Consider the following 18,865-nt stretch of genomic DNA (forward strand, 5'->3'; position numbering starts at 1 on the left):
AATGGCTGAGTAAACTCATAGTGTTACCGTTTGAGTGCAAATGATAATATTTTGGTATCACAAACACCCCTTGAGCTTAAAGAAGAGTGATATTTTTCCAACTCTTAATCAACCAGAGGACTACAAGCATCAATAATATATTACCTTACATGCAGGAAAAACATTTTAAGTGCGTTCACTAGAGTGATTCTCAAAACAGAAATTATCAACTGCAAGTGCAGTTGACTGATAGCTTGGTCAAGAGACAGGCTTTAAGGAGAGTCTTAAAAACCAAAGAGATGGAGAGGTTTAAGCAGGAAATTTTTAGCTTCTTGAGACTTTAGAACAAGAACATGGTTGGCACCAGTGGAGCAAATAACATTCAGAAATAGCCAAAAGCAACACTTAAGGATAACAAGTAACGAACTGGAAGAGACAAGAGAGGAAAGGGGGAATCAAAGATATGAAAAATCTGAAAACTTCAAAGAAGAATATTCCACTAAGAAACCAAATAATATACACTTGTGGGACTAGATCCTAGTGATCTGCCTGAAATAAATGGCAAGGCACCATAGCCTTCATTATGTCTGTCTGTGATTGCGTCTTTTAGCTGGACACTAACAAACATCAACTAGAATTAAAGGTAGGCAGCATCTCTGGAGAGAAGGAATGGGTGATGTTTCGGGTGGAGACCCTACTTCAGACTCGACCCGAAATGTCACCCATTCCTTCTCTCCAGAGATGCAGCCTGTCTCGGAGAGTTACTCCAGCATTTTGTGTCTACCTTCGATTTAAACCAGCATCTGCAGTTCTTTCCAACACATCCCACAAGAATTCCATATGCATGGTATGTCTCTGATGATACCTGTTTGCCATTGCATTGGAGTTGTCCTGTATGTAGATCTTGTTGACAACAAACTTAGGTATGTCCTGGAAGGTTTGAAGGGTGCTATAGCAGCCTTGGGGAATGCAGCAATAATGTGGAAACAGTAGGGGTCCTATTTTCAGCAACCTTTTTGGAACTGTAAGCAATTTGTAAACAGCCAAAACTGAGCTCATACTCTCATACTGGCCTGTTAGCCAGATCCTGATTAGCTTGGTTCAAGGGATTAAAAATAGCTTGCACACAAGACTGGGGAGCACGCAAAAGATAACTCTAATCTCCTCCAGGGGCAGATGTTACATGCAGATTACCAGACCCTGTAATCAGTTCTCTGAATACCAATTTTATAATCAGAAATTGGGTGTAATACATACATAATGAATTTCCACCTCATGAATTGTGGATGTGAAATAAAATGAGCTATTTTATGATTTTAAATTAATAAGGTTATAAATTAGATTGTTGACTAGAGAGCTAATTTTAGCATGAGATATGGCAAAGATCCAAGGCTATTGCCAATGCATTAAGTTCAAAGTAATAAGCCAAACTCCTCACTTAATGATAGTGTGGACTACTCAGGATATAAATTACATTAAAATAAAATCATTTCACAGAGAACTCAGCTACGCTCATTAATTTCACTTGCCTATCAGTATTAATCTGTTTTATTAGAGGATGGAGCAAAGTAACGCACATTTGTTAAGAGTTCAAATATTGACAGGGCTGACAGTACTGATTGGAGCAAAATGTACTGTAGCACTTACCCCATTGATTCATGACTTTTTACAGGCCCAGTGCCAGTTGTAGCAACTAACTTAGAGGAATAAATCACACATCATATAAACAAAATTTTCAGAAAGAGTGTATCACAGAATGAGATGGATAGGGGAAGCATATTTTTTTGAGTTTTAGTTTAGTTTAAAGATACAGCGCGGAAACAGGCCCTTCGACCCATCAAGTCTGTGCCGACCAGCTATCCCCACGCACTAACACTATTCCACACAGACTAGGAACAATTTACAATTATACCAAGCCAATTAGCGTACAAAACCATATGTCTTTGGGGTGTGGGAGGAAACCGATATCCTGGAGAAGACACATGCATGTCACAGGGAGAACGTACAAACTCCATGCAGCCAAGCACCTGTAGTCAGGATTGAACACGGGTGTCTGTCGCCGTAAGGCAGCAACTATACCGCTGAGCCACTGTGCCGCAGCATGTTTGCACGTTGAGCATATCTCCAATAAGATGTGGCTCTATGCTTTCTTTCTCACATAGCTTTAAATAAAATTAAGAATCATATCATCTCCTACTCTTTTACAGCACCAAAGAAAGCATAGAGCCACATCTTATTGGAGATAGGCTCAACTATTTTCCATTCAACTATTTTAATGATCAGATAACTGAGGCAGAAAAGCAGGAAACAAGAGGCTTCACATGCAACATGCAAACACGCTGCAGCACAGCACCAGCCAGTGCATTGATTGGTGATTGAAGTAAAATTCAGCCAACGTCTTAGTAAAGTGGAAAATCTCTAAGGGAGGTATAAGAAAAAGATAAACCAGGTTAAAAATCATATTGTTTTAGAAAATGAAAACAGAGCTGAAGTTTCCTGTGATCGAGTCGTAAATGATACAAATTACGAATCTAGCGAAGGTGGACTAAAAGGATAGAAGAGAAAACATAAACAGTGAAGGAAAACTAGTGAGAAATATTAACGCAGACAATAATAGACTTATTAAGAATATATAAAAGAAAGAGGTCCACGTAAATAGGTGCATGGTACGGTGGCACAGCTAGTAGAACCGATGCCTTACAACGCTAGAGACCCGGATTTAATCCTGACCTTGAAAACTCTGTGGATTTGGCAGGCTCTCCATGTGACCACAAGTGTTCCCTCCAGGTGGTCCTGTTTCCTCCCACATTCCAAAGACGTGTGGGTTAGTAGGCTATTTGGCTATTATAAATTCCCCTTGGTATGCAGGAGAGTGTTAATATCTGGGGGAGTTGATGAAAATGAGTGGAGGATTAAAAAAATAGAGTTTGTATTGGATTAGTGTACATGGGCAGTTAATGGTCATTGTCACTGTGCTGAAGGGCCTGCTTCTACAATATTTCTCTCAAGGATTCTAGAAACAGGTTGAGGGATTTTTTTTTAAATGGGGAGCAAGGAGGTGTTCAACAGACATTAAGCTTACGCATTTACAGTAGGAAGTGTTTCAAACATCTCATTAATGCTGAATAATGCTGGAGGGAAACTAAATACCATCACCATCCATTTATTTCCCTAATTTAGTTTCTCATGATGGTAATGGTATTTAGTTATATACTAGACCAAGTGGACCCATTGGGCCCAAATTTCTCCTGAATTGGTGCAGCACCCTCTCCTCCCCCTCTCCCCCCCTCCTCCCCCTCCCTCCTCCCCTCCCCCTCCCCCTCCCCTTCTCCTCCACTTCTCCTCCCTTTCCCCCCCACTCCATCCCCCTCAACCCCGCTTATCCTCCCTCCTCCCCTCTCTCTCCCTCCCCCCCTCCCTCCACCCCCTCCCTCCCTCCCCCCTCCCTCCCTAGGAGATAGATTTAAACTTTAAAATGTGAATAACTTTTAAAATATAACACCGATTTCAATGAAACTTCTTCCATCAGCACCAAAGGGACGACGGTGGGTAAGGTGGGCCTAAAGTTGTTGCGCTATCGTGTACCATTTTGGCTGTAGTTCAGGAACAAACAACAAACAAACAAGAGTTTTAGTATATAGATGACACTGATGATATTGGAATCTTAAGAAAAAAACAAATTGCTGGAGGAACTCAAGTGCTCACTCAGTGCCTGTGGAAGGAAATGGACAGATGATATTTTGGACTGGGATCTTTTGTCAGATTGATGGAGTTGAGGGGAAATTGCTGGCAGAAAGAGTTGAGGAGCAGATGTGGGGCAAGAGTTAGTAAGTGATTGATGAATTCAGTTGAGGAGGGGTTAAGTGACTGAAGAGTTCAGGTGGGAGAGAGAATGATGAAGATTTAGTTTAGTTTACTTTATTATTGTCACGTGTACTGAGGTACAGTGAGAAACTTTTCTGTTTCCAGTCAGTGAAAAGACCAAACATGATTACAATCAAGCCATCCACAGTGTACAGATACAGGATAAAAGGAAAATACTGGATAATGGCAATATATAGGATAAAGGGATAGTAACCAAAGCAAAAGGTGAAGATGGCAGGGGTGCAATTTTTTTTGCCTGGCCTTAGATTGCACTACAAACTGTGCACTATTCTTTTCTTTTGCATTTGTTGTTGTATTTGTTGTTGTAATTATAAATTTCATGCCTACCATTTACTCTGAGCTTCATGCAAGCAACAACATTTCATTGCACCCTGGTATATATGACAATAAACTAATCCAAAATTGAGTGTGAAAAGCCATAGAGCTGGTGCAAGAAAGATGAATGTTTACAGAGTTGAGGGATTAAACATATATGGACTTGGAAGTAACTGGGTTGGTCTTTGAAAGAGTTAATGCAGACACAAAGGGATAGATGGCCTCCTTCTGTGATGATCTAATCTATGATTCTGGGCTGACCTTTAACTGCTCTATTAATCTCCCCAATACAGACGTTGAATAATGAGGCAGATCTGTTCATCTTCAGTTCACATGCCGAGCACTTGAGACTCTTGCTATATAGGCGTTGTGTAATTTGTGCATTACACAAGTTCCTACAAACCCTGAAAGCTATTGAAACAAAAAAAAAACGCAAAGTGCTGGAGTCGGGCAGCATCTCTCCATCAGTTTAAGTTACTCCAGCACTTTATTTATTTATTTTTGTTGTAAATCAGCATATGCAGTTTCTTGTATCAGCCATTGAAATATATTTACTTGAAGAATACCTGTAAATAACATTTTCCCACATGATATAAACATTGTATGAAAGGTTTAAGTGCAAAATTAAAAGAGTTGAGCCGCATTTTTTAAGGCTTTGATTAGATCACTATTTTGGAGTTAAATTTTGATCTCCAGACTTAAGGAAGGATGCAGTTGGCTTGATATTGAAGCAGGGCAGATTGCTTCCTCTGAATGAAGGCTATGCCCGGCATGAAGTGATTTAGTACGATTGACTTATATTCCTTCGAGATTAGAAACTTGCGATGTTATCTTATTGAGACATACAAGATTCCAGGGAAGAAGTCAAGAAGCATGAATTTCTTATAGATGATGAAAAAAATACATTTTAAGGTAAAAGGCAGTAGTCATGAGCAAACCAAGTCCCTTATAGATGGATAATGATGATATTGTAAATGAAAAATCGCAGACATGCGTAATAATTACTGTAAATATTTACATTAGGAAAATAAAGATAACATTATGAATATCCAGAGGAAACTATTAATTTAGGGGCAGTGACTTGTCAAAACTAAGGTGGGTAAATATTGGTAAAGAAAACAAGCGATGAATCCCCAGGACCAGATGGCTTGCATTGCATAGTTTTTAAAATTGTGAATTCAGAAGTTGTTCCTTTAAAAACAAAATCAGAAATAGACACAACAAGGATTTGTAAAGATTACAGTCATTCTGATCCATCCAATTTATTTTATTTTTAAAGAGATAACTAATGTCGCACAACAATGGATATTATTTGTATGGACTTCAGAACATTTGATTAGGTTTGTTAAAGAACACTGTGGCAAAGTTAAAGTACATGTTGCTGAAGGCAGTTTAATGACCGGAAAAGAAATTTGGCTGCGCACCAGAAAGTAATGATGATGGGAAAGCATGTATTGGTAGAATGAAGGGATCTGAATTGACACCACAACCATTCAAGTGGCTTATTCAATAGAGTAAAATGGCACATCTACATGTGAGATAGCTAAAGAGGAAATGATTCAATTTCTCTTGAGTGACAATAATTTTTGAAAAACAGATTTTAAGAGACAATTATCCAAATACTCAGGTCATTGCTATGACATGCACTGGTGCAGAAATAATAATAATAACAATAATACATTTAATTTATATAGCGCTTTTCAGGAAACTCAAAGACGCTTTACAGAGCAAACAAGAATAAAAACAAACAAACAAACAAAAGATTTGTCCAGACGGAGAAGCGGCGAACAAACAGCGCCAGCGTCCTCTCACGTCAGGGTCCGGCAGTAAACAATAAAGAACACAAGACACACAATTACAATTTAACACAGACAACCATCACAGTGATTGCTCCAGGCACATCCTCACTGTGATGGAAGGCAAATAAAAGTCTTATCTCCTCCTCATTCTTCTCCCGTGGTCAGGCAGTCAAACTGCTGTCTCAAGGCGATCGAGGCTCCCGACTTTTGAAACCCCCGCCGGGCGATGGAAGGCCCCAGGAAATATGGGCCTTGATATCAGGAGGAGTGAAATGTTAGAGCTTTATAAAATGCTTTGTTAGATACATCTGGAGCATTTCAATTGAGGGAGTTCAGCAGAGGTTTACTAGGATTACATTGCTAGCTTGCAAGGAGATAACTTTTTATTTCCTCTAATTCCGAGGTAAAGTTTTGGTTTAATTGAAGATCCAGCAATATTAAGGGGAACTAGTAAATTTAATAGAGACATTATTTCCCCAGATTCAAGAAACCAAGACTGGCATAAAAATGATAGCCAGGCTTTTCAAGAATGGAGTTGAGAAACAATTTTACATGCAGAATATGTTGCAATATTGTTTCTCCTCCAAAAACAACAATGAATCTGTGAAAATGGTTACTCCAAAAATATGGAGTAGAAGTAAAAAATTAAAAAGTAGCAAGATGGTTAGACAACTTATGTTACTTCTAAGGTATGCGAAAATGATACACTGTATTTAAACAAATTAGATGATAAATCTACTTCCTCAAGTCTTCATCTTATTTGCAAAATTTGCACATTTAATAGCTTAACAACGTGGAACATACAGTGGATGTGCACACATTAATAAACTCATTATGATAAATAATTGCAGGAATCTCTTTAATGAATCCATTGACATTTTCTGTGTCACATCTCAGTTGAATGTCGTCCTTTTTTTTTGCTAAATCTATGCCGTAGAGGAAAGATTTACCAAAATGGTTTTATTCTTCATTTTGTAAAGTGGCAGTTTATATCAATCATGGCAAGGAGTTTCTTCAAAGATACATAAGCCATTGGAGTAAAAAATATCCCAACTTGAATTCTCATCTTCAAGTTAGCTGATTGCTAGTGGAAAATGGTGAAAGATGTGGATAGGATCTGGTGGACCTTAATATTTACAACAGCCAAACAGATGATTGTAGTATCCGTTGGTACAAGGAATTATACCCAGGAAGTCCAGTCTTAATCAATGGCGATGAGAAAATATAAAATATTGTTTGCAATATAAGGAAGAGCTAGTACTCAGATTTTATATATAAAGACATTGGTTCGTGTCTGCTTTCGATTTGAGGCTTATACCAAATCAAAGAATACACTTCTTATATGTGTTTGTTAAATTTCTTTCATTGTAGTTTTTCACATTGATATTCTCTGCATATTAACTCTCTCTCTTTATCTATGTTCCTCTTCAACCTTTTCTGCTTGAACTTTAAAGTGGTTGCTCTGCTGTCTCCAAGCTGCTGCTGCTTTTCTGTAATAGCCCTCAACCCGTGTAGATCTAGAAAAATTACTGTAAGTGATGCCGGCTTTTTTTATCTCTTTCATTAATTGATAGTTTCATCTAAGTGTAAACAGCCTGAAATGAAATATTCACTTGTGCACGTGCAGCTTGCTCTCTCACTGAAATCTCGTATTAAAAACCAATTTGACCAACAAAAATATCAGTTGAAAGGGATATTCCCTACCTAGCATTTACATTTTATGGTCAAAGTCATTTAAACAAAAAATCGGATTACTGTAATAACATATAAACAAATCAGTACTGATTATTTAATCCTAGAATTTGGAAGTGAAGTTTTATTCATTGGCAGCATGCCAGATGAATGTTACTTTTGTACTCTGTGATTTACTGTTCATTTATACCACATTCTCATAGTAGCCGCAGTTTGTCATCAACAACTCATTGTCAGTTGTGCGCCAGGAAATTCTTTTCAGCACAGCAATTAAATTCTGCAGTTTTGTTGATAAATGACCTACTGCGTTCTTTCAGAACAAAAGTAGCTGCTGAGTACTACAGAGCATTACCGCCTACTAAAGATGTTTGTTTGGAGGTGCATCCATAAGAAGCACATTAGAAGGCAGGGTACTTGGAGTAGTGTAAATTCTACATGACCTGAGGGCTCAGAGAGAGAGAGAGCATGCTGTATCTGGCAGCCAAATTATGTGAAAAAGTGAAAAAAAAGAAAAATATCTAAAGAAATCGTGTTTTACGAAAGCCACCAATTGAACAAATTCAAGTGGGATACAACAGTTTCTCTCACCCCATTAATCTCTGATAGAGTTCTGATACCAAGCGCATAGAATACATTTTGTATTGCTAATTTCATGCATGTACCCACTGCAGATGTTATCTTAATATTATAGCCATTCAAATGGGTCTGTTATTGAATTGTCAAATGGAAATGCAAGCATGGAAAAAAAAAAGTCTCCACATGTGTCGACATGACAAATGTTTATCTAATCTCACATAAAATGGTCCATCAGCCAAGTTTCGCTGAACACATGTTTCTCAGTTTTGGAGCTCTCACTTTCCAACTTGTCTCTCAAACACTGTTGAGTTAGGGGTACATGGCTCATGGAGTCATGAAGCTACTTTTCACATTCATGAATGGCAAGCCACTCTGAGCCAAGGAGAACATTATAACAAACTTTACCTAATGCATTTTAGTTTAGTTTATTGTCACGTGTACTGAGGTACAGTGAAAAGCTTTTGTTGTGTGTTATCCAGTCAGCAGAAAGACGATTCATTTTACAATCGAGCCATTTACAGTGTATAGATACATGATAAGGTAATAACGTTTAGTGCAAGGTAGATCAGCACTGATCTCTGGTTGTGGTAGGATGGTTCAGTTGTCTGATAACAGCTGGGAAGAAACTGTCCCTGTAACTGAAGGTGTGTGTTTTCACACGTCTATAACTTTTGCCTGATGGGAGAGAGGAGATGAGGGAGTGGCAAGGGTGCGACCCATCCTTGATTATGGTGCTAGCCTTGCCGAAACAATGTGAGGTATAAATGGAGTCAATAGAAGGGAGGTTGGTTTGTGTGATGGTCTAGACTGCATCCACAATTCGCTGCAATTCCTTGAGTTCTTGGATGGAGCTATTCCCAACCCAAGCTTTGATGCATCCTAATTAAATGCTTTCTATGGTGCATTTGTAGAAGTTGGAGAGAGTTGTAGCGGACATGCCGAACTTCCAAAGCCTTCTAAGGATGTAGGTTAAGAAAGCCTCAGGCTGAGGCTACGGAAATTTTCACCCAGACTTTTTATAAGTACATTAGATCTTTTTTTACAAATGCATCCCTTTTGTAAAATGAGGATTACCTGCATTAGTAATGGCCAAACATCCCAGCACTACCTTTGTGCTGTGAAGATGGTACTTTATAAGTTAGCATGGGCAATGAAGTCATTGTAAGATACAACATATAAGCAGGTCCTTCAGACCACAGAATTTATGCTGATCAATCAACCACCTATTTACATTAATCCTATAGATCCTCTTTTTGCCCCCATAGTCTTAATGCCCTCCTCCCCCAATTCCACCACTCACATGCACACTGGGGCAATTTTACAATGACTAATTAGCCAACAATTCATGTCTTTTTAATACAAGTGAAAACTGGGATACTCTAGAGGAAATCCTTGCTGTCACAGAGAGGGCATGCAAACTCCACACAGACAGCATCCAAGTTCCAGAATCAATCTGGGTGGTACGGTGGCATAACGGTAGAGTTGCTGCCTTACAGCGCCAGAGACCTGGGTTCGATCCTGACTACAGATGCGTATCTATACAGAATTTGTACATTTTCCCCATGACAATGCATGAGTTTTCTCCGGGATCTCCGGTTCCTTCCCACACTCCAAAAACGTACAGGTTTGTAGGAAGAAAACTGCAGCTGCTGGTTAAAATTGAAGGAGAATACAAAATGCTGAAGTAAATCTGGGGAGAACTGGGAAGGGGGTGGGGATAGAGATGGAAAGCAGGGACTATCTGAAGTTACAATGTTCATGTTCATACCGCTGGGGTGTAAGCTACCCAAGCAAAATATGAGATGCTGTTCCTCCAATTTGTGCTGGGTCTCACTCTGACAATGGAGGAGGCCCAGGACAGAAAGGTCAGATTGAGAATGTGAGGGGGAGTTGAAGTGCTGAGATACCAGGAGATCAGGCAGGTTAAGAGGGACCGAGTGGAGGTGTTCAGCGAAACGATTGCCGACCCTGCGCTTGGTCTCGCCGATGTAGAGTTGACACCTGGTTATCAGGTAGGTTAAGACGGACTGAGCGGAGGTGTTCAGCGAAACAATCGCCGAGCCTGCGTTTGGTCTCGCCGATGTAGAGAAATTGACACCTGGTATCAGGTAGGTTAAGAATAACTGAGCAGAGGTGTTCAACGATAACAGGTAGGTTAAGACGGACTGATATCAGGCGCAGGCTCGACGATCGTTTGGCTGAACACCTCCGCTCAGACTGTCTTAACCTACCTGATAACCAGGTAGGTTAACAGCACCTCATATTTCGCTTGGGTAGTTTTACACCCCAGGGGTATGAACATTGATTTTTCTAACTTCAGATAGTCCCTGCTTTCCCTCTCTAACCCCTCCCCCTTCCCAGTTGCAAGAATAGTCCAATTACGGCTCAGGATGGGTGCAGGCTAATGGTTACCCTGCACACTGAAGACTGATTTTATTTCTAACATTCCAAACTATTTTGCTGGATGAAATACTGGCTTACAATGCTCATTTGTCTGGAGCTGCTGTTATGGCCAGATGATTCTGAGACGCTACAGGCAGCCACAGTGTTTACCCTGCAAGAACCAACTCCTCACAGAAACTCTTGCAGGGTTTTACAGGGACTGCTCTCTTCTGGGCTTCTTGCAGGAGCAATGCCTATGCAGGCAGTCATTCCTCAAAATCCTCTAGACTGAAATTATTGACCTCTAAGTCACATAAGCAAGCTCACGCACATACATAGACTGCCTTTACAGTGGAATTATTGACCTGGAATTCTTCACTTGCACTTAAATTCTTTGCCTCAGGATTTTTTAGTTGCTGATATACTCTTCCCACATTACTGTTCCCCAGTTCAGAAGCCAGGTCAATAAAATATTGTACTCCAGAAAAGTTCACTTCATTTAAGTTCACTTTGGCCCACAAGAGCAGGCAGAACGCCTTGCTGCTGTTGCAGAGTTTCCCCAAGTGTAGGCATTTATAGACTGCATTCTTGTCACCATTTCAGCCCCCATTCTCAAATTGTATCAACAGGAAAGGAATGGGTTCTGTGATATCCCATTAATAGAAACCCACCAGACGTCCACTCCGGATATTCTGACTGCTCCCGGGATTCATCCACTCTTCCCCGGTCACAGCAACCTCTCACCTTTCAGCGGCCAGGTTCCTGAAAAGGATCCCATAAGCCTCACAACATTATATCTTCTGGTGTGCAAGTTTCCAAATCACTCCTGCAATTCCAGGGTCATTTAAGCCACAAAACTATCGTACAATATTCTCCAGTCAATAAGATGCTATTTGTAACTGCTATCTTACTGCAACTACATAGACTCCAGAAAACCATTTAGTTGAATTGAATGAAAAATTTAACAATAGCCAGTTAAACTCCCAATTCACTTCTTATTTTCAGCCAAACAATGCAAAAGGAGTTTTCTTAGAACTACTGACACAAATTGCTCATTCATTATCAATGTGCAGCCTTGCACAAAAATATGAATGTTATTGTTCACTGTCAAACTATCTTCAAATTTCAAGCCTGCTGCATCTTAAATTAATCTCAACATCAATACTTTCATGGCAATCAGCTCTTCCCATTCAGAAGTGCTCTTCATATGAGCCATTTAAGAACAGTTTGAAGTCAAGTACAATAATTGATATTTAGGAGCAGAACAAGACTGAGTACCCGATCGATGAGGCCAGAAAGCCCCCTAATGATCTGCTCTTCATTCAGTGCATCTGAAAATAGTACTTGCTTCGAACGACCAAGTTTCATGGTTACATCGGAAATGACAACTAAATCACTAACAATGCAACTAATTTGGCATATTAATCTGTGCAATTACACACACATATCTTCAGAGTTTGACAGCCACACTGTGCATTGGTGCTCACTGCAATCGTCTGCAAAAGAGTGACATTGGAGCTGGGCAATGAAATGCTTCAGAGATCTCTCCATCTCTACCCTTTTGTGATTTTGCAAACATCAATGGCTTATCACTGACTAATCTTTCCCCATCCAAACGACACACGACATGGCAAGAGCTTCTGATGTTTAGTTTCTTTTAGTACAGTCATTTAAGTGTTTCCAAAGGGTCCTCAATTCATTATTTACTGGACTGAGCATGGGATTACACTCTTTATAGAATCATTATATAGTACTGTAGAGTTTCAGTAGAAACACCATTATAAGCCTTTGAAAAGCTCTTAATGATAGCGGAGTCAGGGAGTCAGTCAGCCATGATCACATTGAATGGCGGTGCTGGCTCGAAGGGCCGAATGGCCTACTCCTGCACCTATTGTCTATTGTTTATTGTCTATTGTCTATAATATACAGGAGCCAACTTTTATTGCTAATATTAAGTCACAATGCTGAAAAGAGTCACACAATAGCAGACTGCTATTGATCACCCTGAGGCCAGACTTCATAAAACAGCCTGGTATAACCTTATATTATCTCATGAGATGATATCCAAGATGAACCTTGTATAGTCAGTCTTATTTTGAATGATTGCTTGAAGATTATCACAGGAATGGACAAGAAACACACAAGGAAAGAACACCACATGACTAAGGTTTTTATTTTGTGCTTTGAAGTGACAATAGCACAAACACTGTAACACATTTGGCTAGGATAGACACAAATTGCTGGAGTAACTCGGTGGGTCAGGCAGCATCTCTGGAGAAAAGGAATAGGTGATGTTTTGGTTCAAGACCCTTCCTCAGACTGAGAGTCAGGGGAGGAGGGAAACTAGAGGTATGAAAAGGTACAAAGAACAAATGAATGAAAGGTATGAAAGGAACAAATCAAAGCTAGCAATGATGATCGAGGAAAAGAGCCCACGACAGTCGATTGTTGGCTGTGGAGAAGCCTACACAAACACGAAACTAAGCAGGACAACAGTGAAACTAGCAGGATGACCAGGGTGGGGGAGGGATGGAGTGAGAGGGAAGGGAAGGGTTACTTGAAATTAGACAAATTAATATTCATACTGCTGGGTTATATTCTGCCCAAGCGAAATATGAGGTGCTGTTCTTCCAATTTGTGTTTGGCCTCACTCTGACAGTGGAGGAGGCCCAGGACAGAAAGGTCAGTGTGGGAATGGAAAGTGTTTGCCAACCGAGAGATCCCAGAGGCCAAAGCGACCTTTAACTCACAGTGGGAGGCGCAGTGGCACAGCATTGGAGTTGCTGCCTTACAATGCCAGAGAGCTGGGTTCAATCTGGAGTGTGGGTGCTGTCTGTATGGAGTTTGTACATTCTACCCGTGACCCCGGATGCTCCGGTTTCATCCCACACTCAAAGATGTACAGGTTTGTGGGTTAATTAGCTTCTGTAAAAATTGTAAATTGTCCCTAGTGTGGAGGATAGTGTTAGTGCACAGGGTGATCGACTGGTCTCAACATCCATGATAGTAGTTTTTCCTCCCCTCCTGCTTACCTCCTGCCCCAGTACAGTCCTTTTCTGCTAATAACCATCAACTCCAGCAGGGCTCACTCTGACCAGTTCACAGGGTCATCCTGCAGCGTGATCAGCAAAAAGAAATCACGTGTGCTGCATGATCTCCTGTGGTAGTTCTTCTATGTACTTTGTTTTAAAAATGGGAAATGAATAATCACTTTAAACTTCAACATGACTTGTCAAGAAAATGGTTCCCATTTGACTAGTCAGACCTTCATTTCTAATTAAAATCTCAATTAGAACTTAAATGTCAAAATATTATCGTTTTTTTTACTCATTTTAGGTCATGGAAATAATTTCAACTCAGCTTTCAACTTTATTGCAGAATTTTAATGATGACTATAAGTATTTCCATTTAATTGGTATTTACCATAAAGGAGCCAGTCAGAAAGCAGTACATGCAGTCTATCAGAAATCAAAAATAGCAATGAAAGGATTACAACAAACTAATTAAATCTCCCAAAAGAGTTGGACAGCCGATAATTATGCAATAAAAATGCAATATCTAATATCTTATTCGCAACACAGTCCAACAAATCAAGACCAAATGTTATCAAACTTTGTTAGTGGTGGGAGATTTCTCAAAATATTGTCATCATAAATCTGCTCAGATAACTATTTCCATATCCAACTGCAAATGCTAACAGTTTTTATATTTAGTAGTAATAATTTACAAACAAAAAATACTTTAGCTATGTCTATATTCGACTGCATTGTTGCTACTCTTTTAGACATAGAGCTATACAGCATGCAAAGAGGCCCTTCAGCCCAACTTGCTCATGCCAACCAAGGTGCCCCACTCCACATTAGAAAATATGTGAAAGTATTTGGCTCATATCCCTCTAAACCTTTCCTATCCACATACGTGTCCAAATGTCTTTTAAATGGTGTTATAGTGCAAGCCTCAATTACCTCCTTTGGCAGCTCATTCCGTATACCCACCACCCTCTTTGTGAAAATGCTGCCCCTCAGGTTCCAATTAAACCTTTCCCCAATTTTGCTAAGATTGTTAAAACGACAATACAATAGAGTGAAACAAAAGTTTGATGGAATGCAGCAGGTTGGTTTTACAGTTCTAAAGAATCTAAATATCAACTCTCGCATAAAAACATAGATCAAGTTCATCCACATCTGACAAATGCTATTAACATCATGGCAACATCATATTGTCTTTCATTGTGTTTGAGTGTAACAACCTAGAGATTCCCTAAAGTGGAGCTTACCCAGATGGCTAAGAAGGTTTTTGATGAGTGCTTCCAATGTTAGTTTTCTCCCCCACTGCCCACAATGATGTTAAGTACTATATAGCAGCCGAAGATGGAGCACAGCTTCATCATCTGAGGATCAACTCTCATTACTGCAATAATATTGCACAGGGGAAATAAAAAGTTTTCCACAAGCATGATCAGGCAATTAAGCATCGTGAGAAATGAAGAGATGAGAAAAGCAACACTAATTCAAATTTGGCAAAATATTGAGTCATAGAGTTGTACAGCAAAAATCACGTCCGTACGTTGTTGTTCCAATCTACACTAATCCCATTAACTATTAGGTCCATAGCCTTCTATGCCTTAGTGATTCAAGTACGTGTTTAGATGCTTCTTAAATGCTGTGAAAGTCTCTGCCTGCACTGCCTCTTCATTCCAGACTGCAACATCCTCTGTGTAAAAATAAATTGCTTCTCATATCCCCTCTAAACCTTCTACCTCTCATCTTAAGGGCGGCACAGTGGAGCAGAGTTGTTGCCTTATAGCGCTAGAGATCTGGGCTCGATCTTGACTACGGGTGCTACTCTGTACTGAGTTTTTACATTCTCCCTGTGACCGTGTGGGTTTCCTCCAGGTACTCCGGTTTCTTCCCACATTCCAAAGACGTGTAGATTTGTAGGTTAATTGGCTTTTGTAAATTGTCCCTGTTGTGTAAGGTAGAACTAGTACGGACAGGGTTGTCTTGGTGGGCTGAAGGGCCTGTTTCCACACTGAATCTCTAAACTAAACACTTTAAACTTAAACCTTTGCTCTCCTAGTCGCTCCCACTGTGGTAAAAAGATTATTACTTTCTACCCAATCTATGCCCTTCATAATTCTATTCATCTCATCAGGTCCCCACTCAACTCCTCCACTCCAGAGCAAACCAACCCAGCCTATCTAGTCTTGTTCTATGACGGTACTCTCCAATCCAGGAGACATCCTGGTAAATCGCATCTGCATCCGCTCGAAGTTATGCCAGTGAATTTGGCTCCCAACTGGATGGTCTTCTGAGTTTTGTGACCCCATTGATGTAAAGGAATATTTTTGTTATGTTGTTCACAAGCTTCCATCCAAGACTGCAAGAAATTGCAGAGAATTGTGAACGCAGCACAGACCATCACACAAACTAACCTTCCTTCCATTGACTTCATTTACATTTCAAACTGCCATGGCAAGGCCACTAGCATAATCAAGGACTAATCGCACGCCGGCCATTCCCACTTCTCCCCTCTCCCATCAGGCAAGACATACAGAAATGTGAAACTGCACACCTCCAGATTCAGGGACAGTTTCTTCCCAGTGGTTATCAGGCAACTGAACCAGGCAGCCAACAACTAGAGAGCAATCCAGAGCTGCTATCTATGTCATTGAAGACCCTTGGACTATCTTTAATTGGACTTTATCTTGCACTATACGTTATTCATATTCTTCTGTTTACCATGTATCTGTACACTATGGATGGCTCGATTGTAATTATGTGGAGTCTTTCTGATGATGTTTAGCATGCAGCTAAAGCTTTTTATCGTACCTTGGTACACGTGACAAAAAAACTAAAACGCAGGGAATTGTCATTGTCTTCGTCAAACAACAGGGCTGATCCTTCACTTAGATGCTTCAACTGCTCAGGTCCAGTGTGAGAGCAGAAGCCAAAAGAGAAGGCTTGAAATGTGCCTAAGGTTCCATTTCTTCCGTATGTGAAGTTCTGCCCAGCTGTGCAGATTTCTTGCAAGCTACTCTATTTGGCTTGAAAATGTACTTGAAATGTGTGATGCAATTTCTCTGTTGCTGCTGTGATTGTGTTTCTTCCCTAAAATGTCCCTCGGAATAAATATAAAGAAAGATTTATATGAAGTAAATTCCAAGGGCAAACACAGGCTTTGGGCTACATTGTTGTTTGCAATGTTTACCAGCCTTTTATGATTGTAATTGTCATTGCATTTAATTTTACTTATAATTAACATAATAATGATGAATGGGGATATTCTTGTGCCTTTGGAAAACAGCACCAATGAATAAGTCAAATAATCGACTCGGCTGATTAATAATATTTATTCTCATCTTTCCTCACAGGTTGTATATTGATAGACCCAAGTAGCTGCATGAAAAAAGTAAAAGATGCATGTGATGTAAACAGTAATTAAAATAAAGCGAAGGGGGATTTCCAATCAATCTTTTGGTTTGAAAATAATTTTATGAATAACATGACAAAATTATTCCTTCCTGTCAATGTCACAAAACCGTAAAGACCATTCAGTGAATTATTAAATCATGGGGTATCGGTAGGGAAATTGACCATTAGCTTTGGTGTGCCAGCATTGTCTTTAGCTGACTGAGAAAACAACAGCTTGAGAATCAATTCCTTCAATAGGGCACAAAACCCATGGTCTATCAGACAGTAGTGATCTCTGTCTACCTGCAGTATGGGCTTTTGAGATTAGAAGCATCTAGGCTGTGCTAAGTTCACCCCAACACTGTCTCTGCACAATCTGTTGAAAACAGTGAATCAACAACATTGTCCTCTCCCAGAGACATATTGACAGCACTGATACTAATTACACACTGACCTCTTCTTTGGATAAAAATTTTTTTTTGCATGACCAGTAGCAAACCTCTGAAACAGGTGTTCTATTCCAAGTTCAAGCAACATTGTATTCAAGAGAGAGTTAGATATAGCTCTTAGGGCTAACGGAATCAAGGGATCTGGAGAGAAATTGGGAATGGAGCACTGATTTTAGATGATCAGCCATGATCATATTGAATGGCGGTGCTGGTTTGAAGGGCCGAATTGCCTACTCCTGCACTTATTTTCTATGTTTCTATGTAACATGGAATAGAATGTCTATCATTTTACTTGCCACACCAATACAGGAAATCAGTATAGGACAATTTCAAGAGTCAAGTGTTTCATTATCGTATGTATAGACAACAGACCAATGAAATTTTCACATGCAGCTTGTCAAGCTTGTAAACACAATACAGACGGATAATATATAATAAACAAAAATTCAATACATTTATAACCCTTATACTGTGCAACAAAAAGCCCAAAGTCTTTAGTGCAACAAAAGACATAGTTGAGGTGAGTGTTGTACAGTGTTCAAGAGACTGATGGCTGTTTGGAAGAAGCTGTTCTTGAACCTGGTGGTCATGGTTTTCAGACTCCTCTACCCTCTTACCTATGGTAAGAGTGGAATGAGAGCATGGCAGGGTGGTATGGGTCTTCACTGATGCTATCTGCCTCTTATACATCCCTTTGATGGTTTGGAGGTCACTCGTGTGATGGACTGGGCTGTGCCCACAACTTTTTGTTATCTCCTTTAGACCTATGCATTTGAGTTGCTGAACCAATCCATGATACAACCAGTCAATATGTTCTCCACTGCACTCCTGTAGAAATTTGAGAGTATTCGCTGACATGCTGAATCTCCTCAATCTTCTAAGGAAGTAGAGGTGTCAAGGGGCTTTATACTCGCATCAATTGGCTTAGCCCAAGATAGATCTTCAGAGATAGACACACCCAAGAACTTGGTGGTTGACTCTCTCACTGCCAATACTTTGATGAAGACTGGTAGTGGATCCTTGACATTTCCATTTTAAATTCAATAATCAACACCTTGGTCTTCCTGATGTTGAGAGCAAAGTTGTTGTTCAGGCACCATTTAATCAATTTTTCATTCTTTCTCCTATAATGGATGGATATAATTTCTATAGTGGATGGCAGAACCAGCAACTTGACAAACTTCCAACAGTTCTGTAAGAACTACTTCACCCCAGACCAGTTCATTTTCCCCATTAGAGGGTACAGAGGAGATTTACTAGAATGTTGCCTGGGTTTCAGCACTTAGGCTACAGAGAGAGGTTGAATAGGTTGGGTCTTTATTCTTTGGAGCGTAGAAGGTTGAGGGGGGACTTGATAGAGGTTTTTAAAATTTTG

At 39.9% G+C, this 18,865-nt stretch overlaps 1 protein-coding gene across 9 annotated transcripts in view; it reads left to right on the forward strand.

Moving 5' to 3' along the window:
* Nucleotides 1-18,865, forward strand: part of htr4 (5-hydroxytryptamine receptor 4) — a 211,707-nt gene that overhangs the window by 65,355 nt on the left and 127,487 nt on the right. For 4 of the 9 annotated variants that reach the window (XR_013548048.1, XM_078411113.1, XM_078411112.1 and 1 more), the window contains exon 8: nucleotides 7,433-7,509. The exons of 4 other annotated variants lie outside the window; for them this stretch is intronic. Coding sequence is in view for 4 of the 5 variants with exons in the window: in XM_078411113.1 (XP_078267239.1) it covers nucleotides 7,433-7,493 (61 nt within the window). In the remaining variant the exon portion in view is untranslated. Of the gene's footprint in view, nucleotides 1-7,432; nucleotides 7,510-17,001; nucleotides 17,065-18,865 lie in introns of those variants that run through there. One more of the 9 variants, XM_078411111.1, reaches the window with a different exon arrangement.

The sequence above is a fragment of the Rhinoraja longicauda genome, chromosome 14, assembly GCF_053455715.1.
Source record: "Rhinoraja longicauda isolate Sanriku21f chromosome 14, sRhiLon1.1, whole genome shotgun sequence".
Lineage (NCBI taxonomy): Eukaryota > Metazoa > Chordata > Chondrichthyes > Rajiformes > Arhynchobatidae > Rhinoraja > Rhinoraja longicauda.